Source organism: Suricata suricatta, chromosome 13 (genome assembly GCF_006229205.1).
Source record: "Suricata suricatta isolate VVHF042 chromosome 13, meerkat_22Aug2017_6uvM2_HiC, whole genome shotgun sequence".
NCBI lineage: Eukaryota > Metazoa > Chordata > Mammalia > Carnivora > Herpestidae > Suricata > Suricata suricatta.
The window spans coordinates 78,682,068-78,703,600 of NC_043712.1; the positions used below are offsets into that span (position 1 = coordinate 78,682,068).

Below are 21,533 nucleotides of genomic sequence, written 5' to 3' on the forward strand. Positions count from 1 at the left end.
CCACAACACAAGTCTCAATAAATTTAAGAAGACTGAAATCATATCAAGCACCTTTTCTGACTACAATGGTATAAAATTAGAAATCAATTACAAGAAAAGTCTGGAAAGAACATAAGTACATGGAAGCTAAACAAAATGCTACTTAACAATGAATGGGTCAACCAAGCAATTAAAAAGGAAATAAAAAAATATATATGGAAGCAAAAGAAAATGAAAACACAATGGGCCAAAATCTTTGGGATGCAGGAAAAGCTATTCTAAGAGGGTATTTTATAGGGATACAGGGCTTATCTCCACAAGGAAAATTTCAAACAACCTAACTTACACTAAAATGAGCTAGAAAAAGAACCAAGCAAGCCCAATAGTAAAAGGAAGAAAATGATAAAGATGAAAGTAAAAATAAATGAAATATAGAATGATAAAAAAAGATATCAGAAACCAAGAGCTAGTTCTTTGAAAAGACAAAACAAAATCAATAAGCTTTTAGCTAGATTCATCAAGAAAAAAAAAGGGAGGACTCAAAATCTGAATTAAAGGAAAAGAAATAATGGACACCACAGAAATACAAATAAGAAAATATTATGAAAAAATAAAGGCCAACAAATAGAACAACTAAGACAAATGGATAAATCCCTAGAAACCTATAATTTCCCAAATCTGAATCAGGAAGAAACAGAAAATTCAAACAGACCAAATATTAGTAATGAAACTTATCACTACTCAAAAATCTCCCAGCAAACAAGTCCAGGACCAGATGGCTTCACAGGTGAAATCTACCACACTTCTGAAGAAGAGTTAATACCTATTCTCAAGCTATTCAAAAAAATTGGTACAGGAGAGAAAACTTCCGAATTCATTCTATAAAACCAGCATTTCACTAATACCAAAACCAAAGTTACAACCAACCAACCAAGCAAAAAACTACAGGCAAGTACCTGATGAATACAAATGCAGAATCCTCAACAAAATACAATTTTAGCAATCCAAGTTCAACAACACATTAAAAGGATCATTCACCACAACCAAATGGAAGTTATTCCACAGATGCAAGGGTGGTTCAATATTTGCAAATCAATCAATGTGATACATCATATTAGCAAGCATAAAAATCATATCACCACCTCAAAACATGCAGAAAAAAACGTAACAAAATACAACATCCATTCATGATTAGAGAGACACATACCTCCAGATAATAAAGACTATCTATGAAAAACCCATATCTAACATCAAACTTGATGAAAAACTCAAAGCTTTCCTTTTAAGATCAAGAACAAGAAAAGGACATCCACTATCACCACTTTTATTCAACATAATACTGCAAGTTGTAGCTGCAACAACCAAAGAAAAATAAGACATCCAAACTGGTAAAAGAAGTAAAACTTGTCACTATTCGCAGATAGCATGATACTAACATAGAGAAAACTCTAACGCCTCCAATAAAAAAACTGTTAGAACTGATAAGTAAATTCAGTAAAGATGCAGAATACAAAATTAATATGAAGAAATCTGTTGCATTTCCATAACTAATAAAAAAGGGGCAAAAAGAGAAATTAACAAAACAATCCCATTTATAACCACACCTCCAAAATATAAAATACTTAGGAATACATTTAACCAAAGAGGTAAAGACTTACACTCTGAAAACTGTAAGACACTGATGAAAGAAACCAAAAGCAACACAAATGAAAGACCATACTCATGGAATGGAAGAATTAATATCGTTAAACTTCTATTATCCAAAACAATCTACAGATTCAATGCAATTGAAATTTAAAACAATCTTGAAGAGCCAAAGAAAATTTGAGAGAAAGCAAAGCTGAGGTATCTCAATCCCAGATTTTAGGATATACTATAAAGCTACAGTAATCAAAACAGTATGGTACCAGTCCAAAAAACAGGCACACTGCTAAGTGGAACAGAACACAGAGCCTAGAAATAATACACCTATAGAGTCAATCTATAACAAAGGAGGCAAGGACATACAATAAAGAGACAGTCTTTTCAATAAATGGTGTTGAAAAAATCCGACAGCTACTAGCAAAAGACTGAAACTGGCCTTTCTTAAACCACACACACACACACACACACACACACACAAATAAAAATGGATTAAATTACCTGAACATAAAACGCCTATAAAACAGCATAAGCAGTAATCTCTTTGACACTGTCCTCAGCAAGGTATTTATGGCTATGTCTCCTCAGGCAAGGGAAAATAAAGCAAAAATAAATTATTAGGCCTACTGGTATACCAAATACAACTACGAGTATACCAAAATAAAAAGCTTTTGCATAGTGAAGGAAACTATCAACAAAACAAAAAGGCAACCTAGTGAATAAAAAGATGTTTACATGCAACACAACGTCAATATACCATCTGATAAGAGGTTAATATCCAAAATATATAAAGATCTTAAGCAACTCAACACCAAAAGAACAAACAAAACTACAAAAACAACCAACCTGATTAACACATGGGCAGAGAACCTGAATAGACATTTTCCCAATGGAGACATACAAAGGGCCAAAAGATACATAAAAAGGTGCTCAACATCACTCACCACCGGGGAAATGCAAATCAAAACCACAATCACTTCACACCAGTCAGAAAGGTTAGTATCAAAAAGATAATAAGTGTTGGCAAGGATGCAACCACTGTGCTCTGCTGGTAGGAAGAGAAAATGGTGCAACAGCTGTGGACAACAGTATACGGGCTCCCTGAAAACTTAAAAACAAAAAACAGAAATACTGTAAGATCCGGTAATTCCACCACCCAAAGAAAACGAAAACACAAGTTTGAAAACATATATGCACCCCTAGGTTTACCACAGCATTATTTACAATAGGCAAAATATGGAAGCAACCTAAGCGTCCATCGTCCCTCCGTGAATGAATGGATGAAGACACACGCACGGGTGCACACACACACTGGAATACTAGCCCTAAAAAGAATGAGATCTTGCCATTTGCAACAGCATAAATGGACTCAGAAGGCATTACGCTAAGTGAACTAAGACAAATGCCAATGATTTCACTTATATACGGAATCTAAAACACAAACACAAATGAACAAAGACTCTTAAGTACAAAGAACAAACTGATGGTTGCCAGAAAGGAGTGAATAGGGTGATGGGTGAAGTAAAAGGAATTAAGGAGATAAAAACCTGCAGTTATAAAATAAACCACAGAAATGAAAGAACATAAGGAAAACAGTCAATGATACTGGAAATAACATCCTATGATAGTAGACGGTGACTACCCTGATCATGGCGAGCAAGGAGAAACATAACAGTATTGTTGAATCAGTATGTTGTATACCTGAAACTAATGTTATGTTGTATATTAATATTGACTTCAAGAAGATAAAGAAAAACCCATGATCCACAGAAGTACATTTTAATTTTTTTTTCAATGTTTATTTTTGAGAGACAAAGAAAAGAGTGTGAGCAGGGGAGGGGCAGAGAGAGAGGGAGACACAGGATCTGAAGCAGGCTCCAGACTCTGAACTGTCAGCCCAGAGCCCAATGTGGGGCTTGAACCCATGAACAGGGAGATCATGACCTGAGCCGAAGTCAGACACCTAACCGGCTGAGCCACCCAGGTGCCCCAGGAAACACATTTAGATTTGAAGACACATAGGTTTAAAGTAAAAGGATAAAACTTTATATAGTCAAATAGAACTCTTCATTTCCACTCTCTTAGCAATACTCATTTCAATAAAAGGGACTATTATCCCTCCAATTGTGAAGTCAAAAGATCAGATGTGATCCTTGATTCCTCCACAGTTCAATCCTTCTATCTACTCCCTGAGCAAATTCTGTGGTTCAGTTTTCTAAATGCACTGGTCACCTGCTACCACGTGAGGGGAAGCCACCACTCTCACGCCCCTGGCCTGCTTTGGCAGCCTCGTAACCAAACTCTCTACTTTTCTGTCCCACACGGTCCATTCTCCATAAGGCAATACTCGTTGTTGATAAAAAAAAAATATATGAAATACTGTTTCTCTCTGGCTTAAAAACTTCCGACGCCCTCTCAGTTTCTCAGCATTTAGAATCAGATTTAATTTCCTTTCTTTTTTCTTCAAAGGTATGCCTGTCTCTCGAATCTGCTACTTCTCAGGAACAATATTGGATCTCATGGGACGCACAGGAAAGATTGCCAAGGTGTTAAAAAAAAAAAAACAATTTTGTGTTCAGAATGTGATTCAGCAATATTAATATTCCAGAATGAGTGCAAAAAAATGTATTTTCCAACATAAAAGGACTCAAAGTTCATCAACCAAAGCATGTCTCTAAAACACCCACAGAAGATACCTAGCAAGAAAAAAACCCCACCTCCCAAGAGGCAGAAGAAGTCTAACAGGTAACATGATCAAATTAACCAATAAAACACACTAAGTCTAAATAAGCACAGACGGTAAAAAATAACATTTTAAGTAAGTGACAAGTTTCTGAGGACACTGACATGGAGTGGAGGAAGAGTAAGCATCTTAATGAAATGGAAGAATAAAAATGCTGATAACTCTTAAAAACATGTTATTTAAACTTTAAGTATCATCAGGAGAATAAGCTCAGAGTATATAACTTTAGGGACAAAATGGATGTGAAAACCTTTATCAACAACAACAGAAAGTGTTAAGGGAAACTGGAGAAATCTTAGAAAACAACAGTAAATGGAACTGTATGAAAAAAGTGTCAATACACGAAATTAACAAAAACCGCAAAACAAAACCCAGGATCTACTACTCACAGCAGATCAAGTAAATCAAAACATGATGCAGAAGCAACAAAACATCATAGTTTTAAAATCTAGGAAGCAAAAATTAATACAATTTTGAGGCAAAGTAGCCAAATCTACACTCATAGAAGGTATTTCCCTTTCAAAACGGGTAAGTCAGGCAAAAAAAGTACGTAGAATATCTGAATATAAGCATAGTAAACCTGTTCAAACACGTGTATATTCATACATACATATACATAGACACATAGAAAACTCCACATTGAATGAATGCATTCTTTTGAATATATACAGAACACGCATAAAACCAAATATAAAAGTCCAAAGAGATCTCAAAATATCTACAATAAAGCCTACATTTATTAACTATCAAGGAAAAGAATCAGAACTCTACATTAAGGTTTTGAAATTCCATATTCATAGACTTAATTAAAACAGTAAGAACTCCTATATAACCTTAAATGAATGAAAATGTTAAACTGAAAATAGAAAATCTTAAAGGGAAAAGCAATAAATGCACTTATCAACACATATGAAACGCAGGCAAGTGATAACTGGAAAACTATTTATACCCTAAAATTTTATTAAAAGTTAATAAAAGAATGAACTAACTTATAAAAATGACAAGCCCTAACAAATGTTCGAGCAAAACAAGATAATATTGGTCCAAGAAGCATTAAACTACTTAAAAAGTCTGCTTAACACTGAAGAAACAGTTTAGGATGAAACAAAACAAAATTTCAGGCCAATCTCACATGGTGCAAAAAAAAATCCTAAATACAAGATTTTCCAGGAGAAAATTTACTTGGTATTTAAAATACCAAGTAAGATGTGTGACAGAAACATAAGGATGATTCAATTACACAATCTATCAATTTGTATTCCTAGTCGGGGTTTTAACGATGAAATCTTTATGCCTTTTCCCTCCTAAACTCAAAAAAAAAAAAAAAAAAAAAAGGTTCACTCCCACAAGGACGGAGGGAACAAGGCAGGAGGCACCAGGAATTGGAGATTTCAATAACATTCAGAAGAGGAATAGACAGCACAGAGACGGCTAATTTAACAGCCCAGCGCAGGAGCCACAGTGCAAAGGGGGTAAAAGGACAGGGACAAAAAAAAGAGGACTCTTGCAAAAAAACAAAACACAAATCCCAGGGACTCTCAGCAACTAGGAGATGTCAAGTACAAAAGGGCTGCCCTGCCCCACCTCCTGCACCGCATCCATACAGGGGACACGTAACACAGCCAGCCTAGCTTCTGCCAGGGAAATCTGACGTTTATTCTCTGAAGAAATTAAATGAGAGGTGCCTGGGCTTTGAAGATGGAAGGCGCAGAAAAGGGGGCGAGGCTGAAAAGTGGAAGATGACCATAAAGCTTGAACTGCCAGGAATGCCTCAGGCTATGCACCTTTCCCTAAGACAGGCACATCAAATTTTAGTTTCTGAATGGTTCTACAGAACAAAACTCCACCTACAGCTGGGGATCCCTCAGCTAAAAAGCCGGTCTCCTTGAACAGTTATCCTAAAATAATTTTGCCACCAAGTCCCACACCTGTGCACTAAGGCTCTGTCATTAGCTTTGTAATGTCCTAGTCTTAACAAACAGAATCTCTTAAAATTTAATTTCTGCTTTTGAGGTAACTACATCCAATTTTACCATCACACCATTAAAACACTACAGCTATCCAGTCACAAAGACCATAATGCTCACCAATGAGTACTTTTGAGAATTTTTCCTAATTACCCTTAGTGCAACTTCTCTACTTCTAGATCTTAGGACCTCTCATAGATTAAGAAGCAGAGAATGAAGAAAACTTTACACAATTCCCAAACAAAAAGTCGTCCCATAATCCAGACCTGAACATGAAAGGTAGGGTAAGTTAGCATAATAAAAATGTCAATACCAAATCTTACCTGTTTATCTTTCCTTTCTATAATATCTTGCTTTTGTTTGCATTTTTGAGACGTCTCTTTAATATCTGTTGCCTGTAAGATTGAACCAGAAGGAGGGGAGTTTAATTAAAATCTCAAGCAAGCAAAGTATGTAGCCCACCCACCCAAATATTAAGTTAACCCACATTGTTCATGATTTCTTTCAAACCAAATTCATAATCATAAACAAAACTAAGTCACTTGCAAATCTACAAAAGGACATTCCTATTGATATTAAAAACAGCTGCAGCAGTATGCATACGGATGTTTATGTCCTCACATTTATTATCTCGTCATTTCACTTGATCCTAAAAGCAATCCTATTAGGATAGCGGGGGTCCACAGTTTAAACCATTGTTAAAATCTCTTAATTCCAAAATTTCCCTAATGTTAAAACACATGACCATAAAAAATTTTAATTTAGGTTTAAATTTTTTTCAAGTTTATTTATTTTTAAGCGAGAGAAAGTACGAGAATGCATGGTGGGGCAGAGAGAGAGGGAGAGAACATCCCAAGCAGGCTCTGCACTGGCAGCTCAGAGCCCGATGTGGGGCTCAAACTCAGAAGCCCCGAGATCATGACTTCAGCCAAAACCAAGAGTCCGTTGCTTAACCGACTGAGCCACGCAGGTGCCCCTTAGGTTTAAACTTTAACACATTTTTTGGTAGATGGAATATTCCATATGCCATTATACTATTTAGTGTAGGAGACATATGGTCTTCTATAATAAACTCACAAAAGGAGTTCAATGTTTAGCAACCCTACTCCGAAGCCTCTTCTCATCAAAACAATCACATTTCAGTTTTCCCTTTTGTATCTCAGAATTTCTATGAAGTACAACTGTCCAACCGTGATGAGCAGACCCCGACAGCCCTGTGGTGGCCGAACTCAGCTAAGAATGTAAAGAATGAAAGTTACAAGTCCATCTACAAAATACCTTAAGAGCCCTGCAAAATAGCTCCTGTATTTGCTAAAATAAAATACAGAAACTCCAAAACTGAGCCAGAAAAATACCTTCTCTTTGATTCGAGCCTCCAAACTGTAACGCTGCCTCTTGATTTCTTCAATTCGACGTGTCATGGGAATCTGCCCTTCTTTCAGTTTTCGGACCTCTTCCTTCGCTCGGTCTCGAGCCAGCTTTACTCCTTCATACTCCTGACGGACATTTTCATATTCCTTGCAATTAATTCAAGAAACAGAAGTTAATGCACTATTAGCTTAAACTAACTCATATACGAAAATCAAGGTGGGGGCAAAAACCAAATCTACGTAAATATCCTTTTGATGTCTTTTTGGAAGGTCCACGAGTGTAAATAAAATCTGCCCAGAGAAGCAACTTCAGATACACTGACTTCCAACAATGGCTTGTTAAGGCCTTGACACTCTCTTACTACCTGTCTCTGTCACTAGGCCAGACTCCGACGTCCATCCCTGCCTGGTTCTGAAACTTACACACCGAGTGCTACTAAAATAACGTTTTCCTCTAGTGTCTCAATAGAGACGGGATACCAGAACTTTAAACAAAATAAATTCAGTTATCAAGATAAAAATGAAAACCAAAACAACAGAAAAATGGGTCAACAGGAGAGCAAAAAGCAGCATGCGGGTAAAAATGATGCTTGTCATGCCACAGGAATTAATAAATATTTGCTAACAAATAACAAAGTAAGTGGAGTACTAAGCAAGCATAAGCACACAGTCAGAATGAATGGGAGGAGGAAAGGAAGATTACAAGAATGAGAGTAAATTTTTAAAAAATGAAAAAGAGATTGAAATCAATCTTAGAAAAGGATTAAACCAAAAGACTTAAAGGAGAAAGATAAAGCAGCTTTAAAACTCGTAACGAACATAGGAAAATGTAGTCCAAACAAGCTGAAGAAAGGAAAAAGTTTAGAATAATGAATGGGAGTATGGGACAGGATAGGGTGACAGGGCAGTGGGGGGTAAGGCAACAAACAGAGCCACTCATTTTTCCGTTCTAGTCACGATTATTTCCGTCCTGACCCTAAGCTCGCTTCGTTCCACTGGTCACAAAGTAATGCACTGAGGAAACGGACTCTTCAGCCCGATCTGTGGGCTTAGACACTATTCTCACTGTGAAGAGAACAGCAGCGTCAAAAGCTTAGGAAGCAGGAGGAGAGAAGAACAGTGCAGGGCGTGCAAGTCCACCTGGACTGCAGTCAGTATGGGTAACACACAGCAAGTAAATTCTCAGCGACCTGCAGACACTCCAACAGTTAAGTTTTACATGTGTAAATATTTTTAGATAATTAACATTTTATACAACAAAACTACCTGCTGAGGACTCAAATCTGGGAGAATTAAGAGCATAATCAACTGTCATCTGTGACATGATAGGAGTAACAGAAAACAGATACATCATAACACAGAGAAAAATTTTATGATTTTTTAAGGCAGAAATGAATAAAAGCACCTAATTTGAATACAGAGCAATTAGTGCCTTCTTCACAGATTTTCTGAGAGTCACTAAGAATCATTATTTTTGCCTCTGCTAACTGAGACTTACCACCCATGGTCTTTTCGCTTCAAGCATCTCGATCAAATCTAAATGCCGCTTACGTTCATAGAACCGCTCCACATCTTGTTTGTATCTTTCATTCCTCTGAATCATTTTCTCTAGATATTCCGTCTTCTCTTTGCACGAAGTCTAAAACAAACACATAACAAGTTGCTTAACTGAAAAGACAACAGGTCAAACCTTTTAATAATGAAACAGCCAATGCTAGCAAACCTTCACAATAAAGAACTTCACAGTTCTGAAGAACTGTGTAACATTAACATGCATACCTAAGTTCCGGTCTAGGCGCTACAATTCATTACTCTGAGGAAACCCTGCCACACCTATGCGCCTAGGCTCTTCCAGCCTAAAGAGAAGACCGGTATCTGCCCCACTCCCCTCAAGGGCAGAAGCGATGTACTTAGTATAAGTGCAAGTTCAACAAAAGCTGGAATGTGAAAAGTAGTATTACTAAGATTACTAGGTTATGAACACCCATGACTTAAGGACTAAGAAATCAGAGAAGGTAAAATCTGGCCTTCAGACTATGAGTTCACAAACGCCAAGATGTACTCAGAACCTAGCACGATATGTGCTTGCGTTCTTTGAGAGGAGGCAGTGGCCTCGGTCAGTGTTTCAGGGGGAATACAGTAGTCCCTCCCCTTCTTTGTGGGGAAGCCAACCCCAAACCACCAGATGATGCCCAAAACCACACAGGTACGAACCCTACATATCTGGTTTTCCCTATACCTGCATACCTGTGATAATGCTTAGTTTATAAATGAGACACACAAGAGACTAACAATAACACGATAGACTGACTGTAACAGTGTGCTGTAATAAAAGTCACGTGGATGTGATCTCTCTCAAAATACTGTACTGGTGTCACTCTTCTTGTAATGACTGACATGAAATGATAAAATGCCACGTGAAGTGAGGTGACTGACAGAGGCACTGTGACTTAACACCAGACTACTGCTGACCCATGACGAGACATCAGGAGGATTATCTGCTTCTGGCCCCTGAGTAGCCGCGGGTAACTGAAATGGCAGGCAACTAAGAGCATGAATAAGCGGGGAGCTACTCTACGGGGGCAAAGGTAACAAGACTTAATAGAGTATCTAGAGAAAGATAAAGTAATTCCTACTCTTCGCATCATTCACTCTGATTAAGCATAATAAATATTAAGTTACAAGAACATGCACATTATTAAGTATGGGCAGTTATGTAAGAGAAAGCATTTGTTTATTATGTATCTGATTACAAAAATTTACTAAATTTATTTTAGTGCCTGGGACATGGAAAATGATTCATTAAACGAAACACCTTTTAACAGGATAGGCTATAAAAGGACTCAGAAAGTCTAACTTCCTGCAACTGAACAAACACAAATAGTTCAAGAGACCCACAGCAAAAGCTACAGGGTACCCGCTGTACTCCCCACAGCTTTTTGGGTCCTGGCTCTGGCAGGTGGTTAAGAAATGCTAGGTGGGAAAAAACCACAAATATATGAAGTCACTCAATGAATCAGAGCTATTATTCACTCTCCCACATCGTGAAAGACAGAAATCAGGGAGGAACAATAAAAACGAGTTGTCTCTTTATAAATACCTCTAGTTGTTTTTCTTTCTCCCTGAAGTTTTTGAGTTCGCAGTGGTATCTGTGCATTTCTGGAGGCCCAATGGACTTCTCAGTAGCTTCAAGGAGTTCAATTTTACTCAGTTTAGCAAATTCTCCAACTTTATCCTAGAGCACAAAATTTAAACATCACCAACTAGTATCATTTATTAAGTATCTTCAAAACATACGACTCCATGATCACACCTGTCAAGATGAAACTCATTTAAAAGAAAAACATAAGATGTGCTAAAATAAATGTTGTCCTTCATACACTATTCTTTAAGATAAGAAAGATAAACTTAGGGTCTGAACTGTCCTCTTTCTGAGAACCTTTTAAAAATTTCTACGTCAACATTTCTAAGGCAAAGTACTTATATATACATAATAAATAGCTTAGGAATAAAAGAAAAAATAGTTCCCTGGATTGAAATGATCATTATCTACCACTCATCAGTTGGAATGTTAGAAGTTTAGAAAAAGGAACATTTCAAACATCTACTTCTGGAGATACCAGACACCAGCTAGCAATGCTTTCAAATTTTAAATGTGTATTTAATTTGGACATACGTAATGAAATCATTGTTTCCGAATGGAAAATATGAACTATGATTCAGTCATGAGCACTCACAGATTTAACATTTAGTGTGCTTTTTCAGGATATTTTTACTAAACAAATTTAAAATATGACAAAGTTTTAGAAGGCACACCTATAGATTTAAGAGTTCTAGTGTATCAAGTACACTTGATGTATTTATACAAAAACACAATTAAGAAGTTTTTTATTAACAAAATTTTAAGAGCTTACAAAAGTGTAGCACATGGCCATCCAAGTAATTCTATCTAAAAACAATACAACTTTATATCCTTTATAACATTCTGTAATTTAGACTTTCAACTTTTTATTAACTGAAATCTTCCAAATCACTACAATAAGATCAGGAGATGCAAGGCCACCTTTTACAAAGAACGGTATTAACATTACAAGGCTTAGTTTAAATAGCACCCATGACAACATCTCTTGAAAAGGACTGACATTCTCTTATGGCATGAAGAGGAAACACACAATTTTCCCATCTCATACCTGAGGTAGAAACTGGCAAAGATTGCCCACTTGAATATTTAAGGCTGCAACTTGCTCTTCCACTACTTTCTGGGTTGTGGATTTTTTGTTGATGAACCAAGATGACTGATTTTTGGCCACGTCAATTTCACGGGTGATTATAAGATTTCCAGAATTTCTGAACCTAGTTAAAAAAATAATTTATAAATCTTTATGTCCAAGCTACATGTAACATTTTAGAAATAAAATTTCCAAAATTCTCTAGCGACAAAGGCTGCCAGATAGGATTATTACTATCATTTTTATTCCTTCTGATATTTTGGCCCCTCCAAAGAAGGAAATCTTGATATTTTATTGATAATAACACTTAACTGACCACACGTAAGTTACCACTTACTCAACATCACAATTATTTAAGCTGTTCCAACAAATGCCAATACTGATTTCCAAACACTGACAGAGGATGTATATATCTGGAGTTATTATGTCATTCTCCAATCACATGCGTTGACTGCAATCCAAAACGGGTTGGCATATTAGAGCATATCCAAAGTAAACGCTGAAACTTCCGCTACTTGGGAAATATATGAATGGAAACCAATTCTTGCACAAGCACTTCCAGGCACCAAGGCCGGCCCAGCCATCCAGGCAGCTCACACCACCCGCAGCACGTACGCCCCTCTGAATGCAGAGGGGATCGCAACATGCAGCCTTGTAAAGGACCATTGAGCAATACAGAATCTGAAAGAAGGGTATTTCCTTATTTCTTGCTTTTAGAGGTACTACTGCTCCACACCTCCCATCCATCTTCTTCACTGGGAATCAGCAGCATGTGGTAGAAAGATAAATTATTGGTATTCAATGGCTAAATGACAATAATTTGTAAATGTTGTGAATATAGACTATATTGTAATCAGAACACTCCAAACATTAAGATTTTACAACTCAAAAAAAAAGTAGTTTTAAATTTTCATTTCCAGTAGAATGACTAATGAAGTACCCTTTCTGATCTTCTTGCTGTAAACTACAAATAATATTAAAATAAGTTCATAAGCACATTTAGGAGTTAGCACGAAAGTAAGTAAATCTGGCCAAAATCCCAGGGCAAGTGGAGATCTAGAAGTAGAAAAATGAAAAGTGGCCTTTCCCCTCGGAGCATGTGTTCCACCAAATAATCTTACACATTTTCATAACTACCCAGGAGAGGGGCTGCAGACCAGGCCCACAGCTCCCCGAAGTGGAGACCCTAATAAAAACCATCCATAAAAACCACCCCCAGAAAACTCTACCCTCACGTCAGGGTAAACTAGAAGTGTACCACCACCGTCACCAGACACTGCAAAGTAAACTGCCGGTCTCCAACTATGGCTTGGACGGAGACACTCATCAACCAAAAACCAGTCTCAAGCAGATTAGTATACTGAATTTAGTTACACGACATACCTAGCTTCACCATGCACCAACTGAGCATTGTGTATTATTTTGACCTGGATTTCAAGTATCGAATGGTCTGCTGCAGAAGTCAGGGAAAATTCCCTCAGCAGGAATCTACCTTTCCCCTCAAAAAATTAACATGAAGTTCAAAGAGAAAGGAGTGGCTTACTGGAAACACACATACACAAAAATAAAGCATCAAGAGTAAGACCAAGCAGAAATAGCAAAGTAGAATCATACTGGAATTAATGGACAAATACAGAATAAGTATATTCACTATAATTCAAGAAACAGAAGATGGAAAATATTACTTATATCTAATCTGAAAAAGAACCAAAGGGAAATGGGCTAGAATGGAGCACAAAGATAAACAGATGAAAAATGTGAAGGATGTAAAGACATACAGCTGACTGAATAAGAGAGCCTAATATCTATGTAAAAGGAGTTCCAGGGGCGCCTGGATGACACAGTGGGTTAAGCATGGGTTAAGTGGGTTGGCTCAGGTCATGATCTCACAGTTTGTGAGTTTGAGCCCCACGCTGGGCTCTGTGCTGACAGCTCAGAGCCTGGAGCCTGCTTCAGAGTCTGTGTTTCCCTCTCTCTCGCCACTCCCCCACTCGTGCTCTGTCTCTCTCGAAAATAAACATTAAAAAAAAAAAACAAAAAACAGTTCCAGAAGGAAGGGAGACAGAGAATGGGTCAGAGGCAATACATAAAGTGATAATAGATAAGAACTTTCCAAATCATAAATTTAAGAAGCTCACTAAATCCCAAACAAAAAAAAAACAAATCCACATCTAAAAATATAGTGTAAAATTGTAAAACACCAAAAACTGAGATAGGATTTTAAAAACCACTTGAGAAAAAAAGAATTACTGGGGCACCTGGGTGGCTTAGTCGGTTAAGCCTCCGACTTCGGCTCAGGTCAGATATCACGTTCGTGGGTTCGAGCCCTGCGTCAGGCTCTATGCTGACAGCTAGCTCAGAGCCCGGAGCCTGCTTCTGGTCCTGTGTCTCCTTCTCTCTCTGCCCTTCCCCCTCTCATGCTCTGTCTCTCTCTGTATCAAAAATAAATAAAACATTTTAAAAAATAGATGATAAAAATGAAACAATATTAAAAAAAAAAAAGAATTACTATCAAAGAAACTAAGATCAGATTCACATCTGAAGACAATGCAATTATACTTCGCATATGTTAAGAAAAGATATTGGGACCCCTGGGTGGTTTAGTCAGCTAAGTGCTAGATTTTGGCTCAGGTCATGATCTCGTGGTTCGTGAGTTTGAGCCCCACATTGGGCTGACTGCTGTCTGCCTGTCAGTGCAGAGCCTGCTTCCGATCCTCTGTCCCCTTCTCTCTGCCCCTCCCCTGACTGCGCTCCCCCAAAAATAAATAAACCTTAAAAAAAAAAAAGAAAGAAAAAGACCAATCAATGTAGACTTTTATACACAATATAAACATCTTTCAAGATTGGTAGCAAAAGATCATCATTTTCAGACAAAAATGGAGTGTTCCACTAGAAGATCCTCATTAAAGAAAACCTTAAAAAATGTCCTCTGACAGAAAGAAAGTGATCCCAGAGGAAATTACAAAAATGCAAGAATAAAAAGCAAGGCAACAACAACAAAAGAAAGTAATTTTAAATAAACAATGATAGTTATGTATAGCTATTAGGTCTTAAGGAGTTTAAAAGATAAGATAAAATAGTTCAGAGAAGTTATTCAAATAAAAGTCATCTAAGGTCTTTATTCAATAGGAAAAGAAAGACATCTAAGTCTAGACTCAAATTCAAATATATATGTTAAAAATTGTAACAACCACTAAAACAAGAATGAATAATTTCTGAAACAGTAAAGAAAATATTAAAACAAAAATCCAAATAAAGGCAAGAGAGAAAAGAAATACTGAAAAGTAGAACAAACAAAAAGCATAGAACAAGGCAGTAAAAATGCGTCCGGAAATGTAAGTAACCCAATACCTGTAATGGATCACATGCATTTTGGAAAAGCAATATAAACACCACCAGCCAAACTTGTTCAGATGAGATACTAAAGGTGTAAAAAAAAAAAAAAAAAAAAAAAGCAAAATAAATGAATAAAACCTGAAAAACACTTAAAAAAGAGAGCTGTCAACCACATTAGTGACAAATTAAACATCCTAAGGGTAATGCATCAAAAGACAAAGAAGTCAGTATACAACAACAAAGTTCAATTCCCTAGAAGGCCGAACAATTTGAATCTCAGCTGCAACTAATAACATCCTGAAAACAAAGCAAAAACTGACAGGATGCTGCTGACAAATCCACACAGGGGTATAATGTAATACACCTTTCTCGGTAATTAAAGAATCGATCTGAGGACTCAAATCAAAAATACACAAGTTTTAAAAATATAATCAATCAGGTGAACTAACGGACAAATAGAGAACACTGCACCTAACAAGAGCAGAATACTCATTCTTTCAACCCAGAGCGTAACAATTATGAAAGCTCACTAGGGTGAGTACGCCTTGACAAATGTCAAAGGGCTGGGAACGTGACTATATATATATATATATAACTGTATATAATGCAGAAATATTACATACTGTAGAACAGCACAGATATAATTTTTTAATAACATATATTTTTTCTACTACGATACTATCACCGAGTGGAAATCAATACTAAAATATAAGAAAATAATTATATATGAATTTCAAAGAACTTCTAATTATGAACTCATAAAGAAAACGAAGAAAATATTCAGAACTGAAAAATAGGAAAATGCTTTATATACCAAAACCTGGGAGACAGAGTTCAAGCAGTATTGAGATGGAAATTTTTAACCTGTTTATATTAGGGAAAATAAAAGACTACACATGTGTACAACAAATAATTGATTTCCAGAAATTAGAAAAAGAGCAAAAAAACCCCAAAAGTTTAAAGAACAATCGGTAAAGACACGTATAAAAAGTTAATGAAAGAGAAAATGATGATATAACAGAGAAACAACAATACAGAACTCACTGAAAAGACTAATAAAACTGACAAATCAAATTTCTCAAATCAAGGGGAGGAAAGCCAAGGAGGTGAATACCGCTACAGAAGCCACAGAGAACATGCCACGCCTCTGCGCAAATCCTGGTGGGCTCACAGCTCACTCACAATAAATGCGAAGTCCTTACAGTGGCCTACAAGACTCAGGAGTTGGCTCCTTGATCTTTCCAGACCTTCCCTCTTACTGTTCTCTTGTTCAATGCTACGCAGTCACACTAGAGACCGCTGGAGTCTTAGCCCCTGCAGACGCCAAAATGCTATTTCCCCAACATCCCCAAGCCAATCCTCTTAAGTCTTTGCTCCAGTACTGTCTTCTGGGTCCGAATTTTCCTGGTCACCTTATTTACTACCATCAACTTCACTCTGGCACTCCCTCCCCACATTCTTTTCCTGCTCCGTTTTTTTTTTCTTTTTTAAACGTTTACTTATTTTTGAGAGAGACAGTGCGTCCTGCTCAGTTTTCTACGTTAGCACTTATCACCACCTAAAATAATATGTATTTTACCTATTTACCTCTCTGTCCCTCACCTCATGCCCCTAACCATAACCCTCAGTGTACAGGGACTCCTGAATTACTTGAAAAAGACTGCACCTGTGTGGGCCAGCAACCATTCTACCCACTGTTCCACTCAATGAATATGAGACCAATTAAACAGATATGTTTAACAGCAGTAATTTCAACTAATGACCGACCATCCATTTCGTGTTTGGTATTCCCAACAAGTGACCACAATGAACTAGAATGAGCTTGGGGAAAAGGAAACCTCCCCCGTATCAGACTTGGTAACAGAATTCTGGTTCAAAGTCACTGGCTAGACTATTACAGCTAGTGGCTACTGCACACCAGCAGGTGTGCCTCTTCAGAGAACGAAGAAAACAACTGGGCCTTGGTGATGGAGTAGAAAATTAGGGGGCTTAGCATCTGCTGCCAGCCATAACAGACTCTGAAACTTATTAATACTCCCTCTGTGTTTTAGAAATATACATGGCTTAATATATTTACGTCAGTTGCAATATCTAAGAAACCACTGTGATCAATGGTACCAAGGTTAACACAGGAGTATCTTCGGCAGTTTTTAATTGAGATATAATTCACATGTCATTTTAAATACACGAATCAATGCTTTTTTCTTGTGGTAAAATACACATAACAAAATTTACCTTTTTAACCATTTTCAGGTGCACAGTTGAAGGAAGATGTGTATCAACAATGGTCTTTAACAGATTCACAAGGTTGTGCCACCATCGCCACCATCTAGTTCCAAACTCTCGTCACCACCCCCAGATGGAGCCCAAAGCAGTCAGCCACTCCCCCAATTCTCTCCTCCCCTCCTTCCTGAAAAACCATGAAACCTATTTTGTCTCCATGGATTTGCCTATTCTGGATGTTTCACATAAATGGGTAGCATTTGTGTCTGGCTTCTTCCAGCAAGCACGTTTTCTAGGCTCGCCCCTGTAGTAAGGCACTTCCTGCCTGTCATTGTATGAACGTATCACATTTTGTTAAGCCATTTACCATATAGACACTTGTGGTGTTTATTATGTTTCACTATTAAAATTAGGAAAAGGCTAATTTTGTGCAAATGAGCAAACATTCTGCACAATAGTAACTGGATCAAAGATTCACTTAAAAGCTGATATACACTGCCAACTCAGATAAACTGCTTACATTCCCACGCTGCGTGACACGATTCACTTCTCTATACCTTCACTTTGCTAAATATTACTTAAAAATTTTTCTAAGCTAAAAGGAAAACAAGTCCTCATTTTGAGTTCCTTGAATAATTGATGAGTTATAACTAATGAGTTATATCCTTTTTATATTTATTGGCCACTTATTTTATTTGGTGTTCAATTTTTTTTCTTTTTTATCAGTTGTGTATTATTTTTACTGGCTTGCATGAGACATTGGTATTTTAGTAACTTTAAGACATATACATGTTATTTGTGCTGAAAATGTTTTCTCCCACCTGTCACTCACTTTTAACTACAGTACCATTATTTTCAGCCAGATGCATGCAATCTAAATTTCCTATTTTACTTTTTATGGTAATTGGATATCCTATTCTGCTTGGAATAGCCTGTCCCGAGACTTAAAAAAATCTACATGGTTTCTATTATTTGCAAAGTTACATATTTTTTCAGCCTTTAATACATCTAGGTTTTATTCATGAATAGAGTATTTGATAAAGCTCTAAATTTATGTTTTAAAAAATTAATAGCCAATTAACTTACTTCAATTTGAGTAATTTATAGCCTATGGTTAAATGCCATCTTTACAATGAATTCTGTTATACATTTAGATCTGTCCCTACTTTTTCCATTCTGCTCCTGCAATCAATCTGTTGTACGAATACACCAGACTATCAGAGGCTTTACAGTCCACTTTAACATGTGGTACACAAATGCCTTATTCAGGATTCTGCTTCTGCAGAATCTTCTTGGGTTTTCCAGCACCTTTATTCTCCCAGATAAACTTTAGAATCAACTTGTAAACTTACCTGCTGATACTCTGATTAGAACTGTACCAAACTTATGCATTAATTTGGAAAGGACTGATACGTTAATCATGATATTAACTTTATGTCTCTAGGAACATAGTTAAGCTTCTCCATTCAGGTCTTGGTTTTGTACTTTTCAGTAAAATACTATAATTACATTTTAATGAATTGAGTATAATCTCGCTTCTAGGTGTGCCTATTTCTCATTGGTATATAAATAAAACATCTTCCCCACAGTTTCTGAGTACAAAGATCATATCCCCATATCCTATAAAAGGATGAGGCTATCAGATAATGTTTAAAACCTACTTAAGGTAGAAATTCCAGGACTTTCTATAAACACTCCAAAAATAACACTAAAAATCAACTAAATAAATAAGCAAATCTGTGTAAAAAAGACAAAGTATATTGACGAAAGAGCATTAACTGGTTTTATCTTGAATACTAACTCTGATCCATCAGAAATGGCTGCCAAGAGGTAATTTCTTTAAGAATTCTATTGAAAGAAAATTCTTTCAATACAATTTAGTTTTTGATTAGCAATAATTGCGCCTCGGATAAACCTCATTGGCTATGATACTGCCAATGCACAAAGCTCAATTTAGTTCTTAAAAGACACCTTAAAAAAGTAACTTCTCCGGATAAAACAGCCTTGAAATAGTAGTTCCAACATTTACACCATAATGTATCATTACTCTTTTCTATAGTCATCAAGAATGCACAAACATCAAGAAATTGCACAGGAAAAAGTGGTTTCAGTACTTCTAACACTTACAGTTCAATTTCAACCATTCCTTTGGAACATCCTCTCTTCACAAAAAAGCCAACCTAGAGCGAAAAAAAAATATGCACTGAGTGATGACGTTCCCAAGTTATCACAGATTTGAAGTCATATTATTTGTCAAATTAAAATTCTTTCAGTAAGTATTTTCTCTGTCCACTCCCATCACTTTCCCAGATTTGGGGGCCACAGACCAGTGACGATAATATTAATTACCAGATACTGAACATTCTATATGCCAGACAGCAGTTTACAAAGCTCGTGACAGAGCCAGTAAGTGATACATGACAAGGAACTGAACCCACGGATTCTGGCTCCAGTCTGTGTATTAAAAACTCCTTAAAGGCAAAAGAGCCAGTGGGAAAATAGGTTCTACAGTTTAATCATAGAGCTATACCAAAACCCCTTATTACTACTGGAGACTTCTTTGGAGTTGTACAGATAAAATATTAACAGCCAGTCTAATACTACTCATCCTGTTATTAACAAGGATGTAACTGTCATTTCCTTAAAGAGAGGAATACCCATAGGAAATGTAATTTAAGTACAATCTACGTGATAAAATAGACATATTCAAGCCAGTTTGTATACATGTTATGACCAAAAACTTGAAAACAGACCTTGGCCCTAAAAAAATAAATCAGACTGGATCTTCAATCAGGCTATAAATAATTCTAAAAAAAAAAAAAAAAAGTGGAATTAAACCTTGCAAATAATTATCTTTTTAATAGTGGTAGCGGCAGTGATGACAATTGGAACCACAACAGTGAACGTTTATTAATAAGCATCACCATACGCTACTCTAAGCAATTTATAATTTTCTCTTGTAATACTCATGAGCAATCTTATGAGGTACATATTACATCCCTTGACGCATGATAAAACGGAGGCCCAGAAACAGGAAAAAGGACTGTCCTGGTAACAAGTACAGCTTAATGCGTAAGAGTACAGGCATTAATACGCACCATCCAGGTTCCAATTTCAACTCTGCCATAAACGTAGAAGTTGTTTGATTCTGACCAGGTTGCTTAACCTGTTTTAGTTTCTTCATAAATAGAAAAAACATGACATCTTTGTGAAAGTGCTATCTGCTCACTAGCTTCCATCAGTTAAAATACTTGGTATCAATAAGAAGGAAAAAATATCATACGGCAGTTTTTAAAAATTTCCTTTTACATTTATTTATGTTTGAGAGAGAAAGAGAGACAGAGCGTGACGGGGAGGGACAGAGAGAGAGGGAGACACAGAATCCAAAGCAAGCTCCAGGCTCCGAGCTAGCTGTCAGCACAGATCCCGAAGCAGGGCTCGAACCCACGAACCATGAGATCATGACCTGAGCCAAAGTATGACGCTCAGTCGACTGAGCCACCCAGGCACCCCAGGCAGTTCTTATTATCAAGGGTACATATGGATGATATAGAACATGGCAGTGTTAAATTTTCACGCTAGGATTTAACCATAAAAACAACATTAAAAATATTTTTGCTGAGAACTTGTGCAGCCCCTAAATATTTCTAGGGATACTCCAAAGTCTGCAATGCACCACCTAAGAAACCCTGCACTCCACAGTCTTCTTTAAAACCCCTACCACTGAAGGGTAAGATCTGTCTTCCCTTTTGGCAACCACCACTTTGTTCTGTACTGGAGTCTGTTTCTGGGTTTTTTGTTTTAGATTCCACATACAAATGAAATCATATGATATTTGTCTTTCCATAACTAACTTATTCCACCTAGTGTAACACCCTCTAGGTCCATCCATGTTGTTGCAAATGTCAAGATTTCATTCTTCTTTATGGCTGAAAACATTCTACATGGATATCTTAACTTCATATTACGTCTTGACAGCTGATAGGGCAAGTTTTCCCATTTTGCTGAATTTCTTTACGTATCTTAGCTCTTCTTGGCCCTGTTT

At 36.8% G+C, this 21,533-nt stretch overlaps 1 protein-coding gene and 1 non-coding gene across 5 annotated transcripts in view; both read right to left on the bottom strand.

Annotated features, from left to right (window-relative positions):
* SMC5 (structural maintenance of chromosomes 5) overlaps positions 1-21,533 on the bottom strand; it is a 90,682-nt gene that overhangs the window by 59,776 nt on the left and 9,373 nt on the right. For all 4 annotated transcript variants that reach the window (XM_029919777.1, XM_029919776.1, XM_029919775.1 and 1 more), the window contains exons 3-8: positions 19,616-19,668; positions 11,891-12,053; positions 10,801-10,935; positions 9,199-9,339; positions 7,686-7,847; positions 6,654-6,725 (exon numbers count right to left, since the gene is read on the bottom strand). In XM_029919777.1, coding sequence (XP_029775637.1) covers positions 6,654-6,725; positions 7,686-7,847; positions 9,199-9,339; positions 10,801-10,935; positions 11,891-12,053; positions 19,616-19,668 — 726 coding nt within the window. The remainder of the gene's footprint in view (positions 1-6,653; positions 6,726-7,685; positions 7,848-9,198; positions 9,340-10,800; positions 10,936-11,890; positions 12,054-19,615; positions 19,669-21,533) is intronic.
* LOC115277211 lies at positions 19,296-19,437 on the bottom strand. Its single transcript, XR_003902302.1, has one exon. It is a non-coding gene; the product is annotated as a U4 spliceosomal RNA (small nuclear RNA).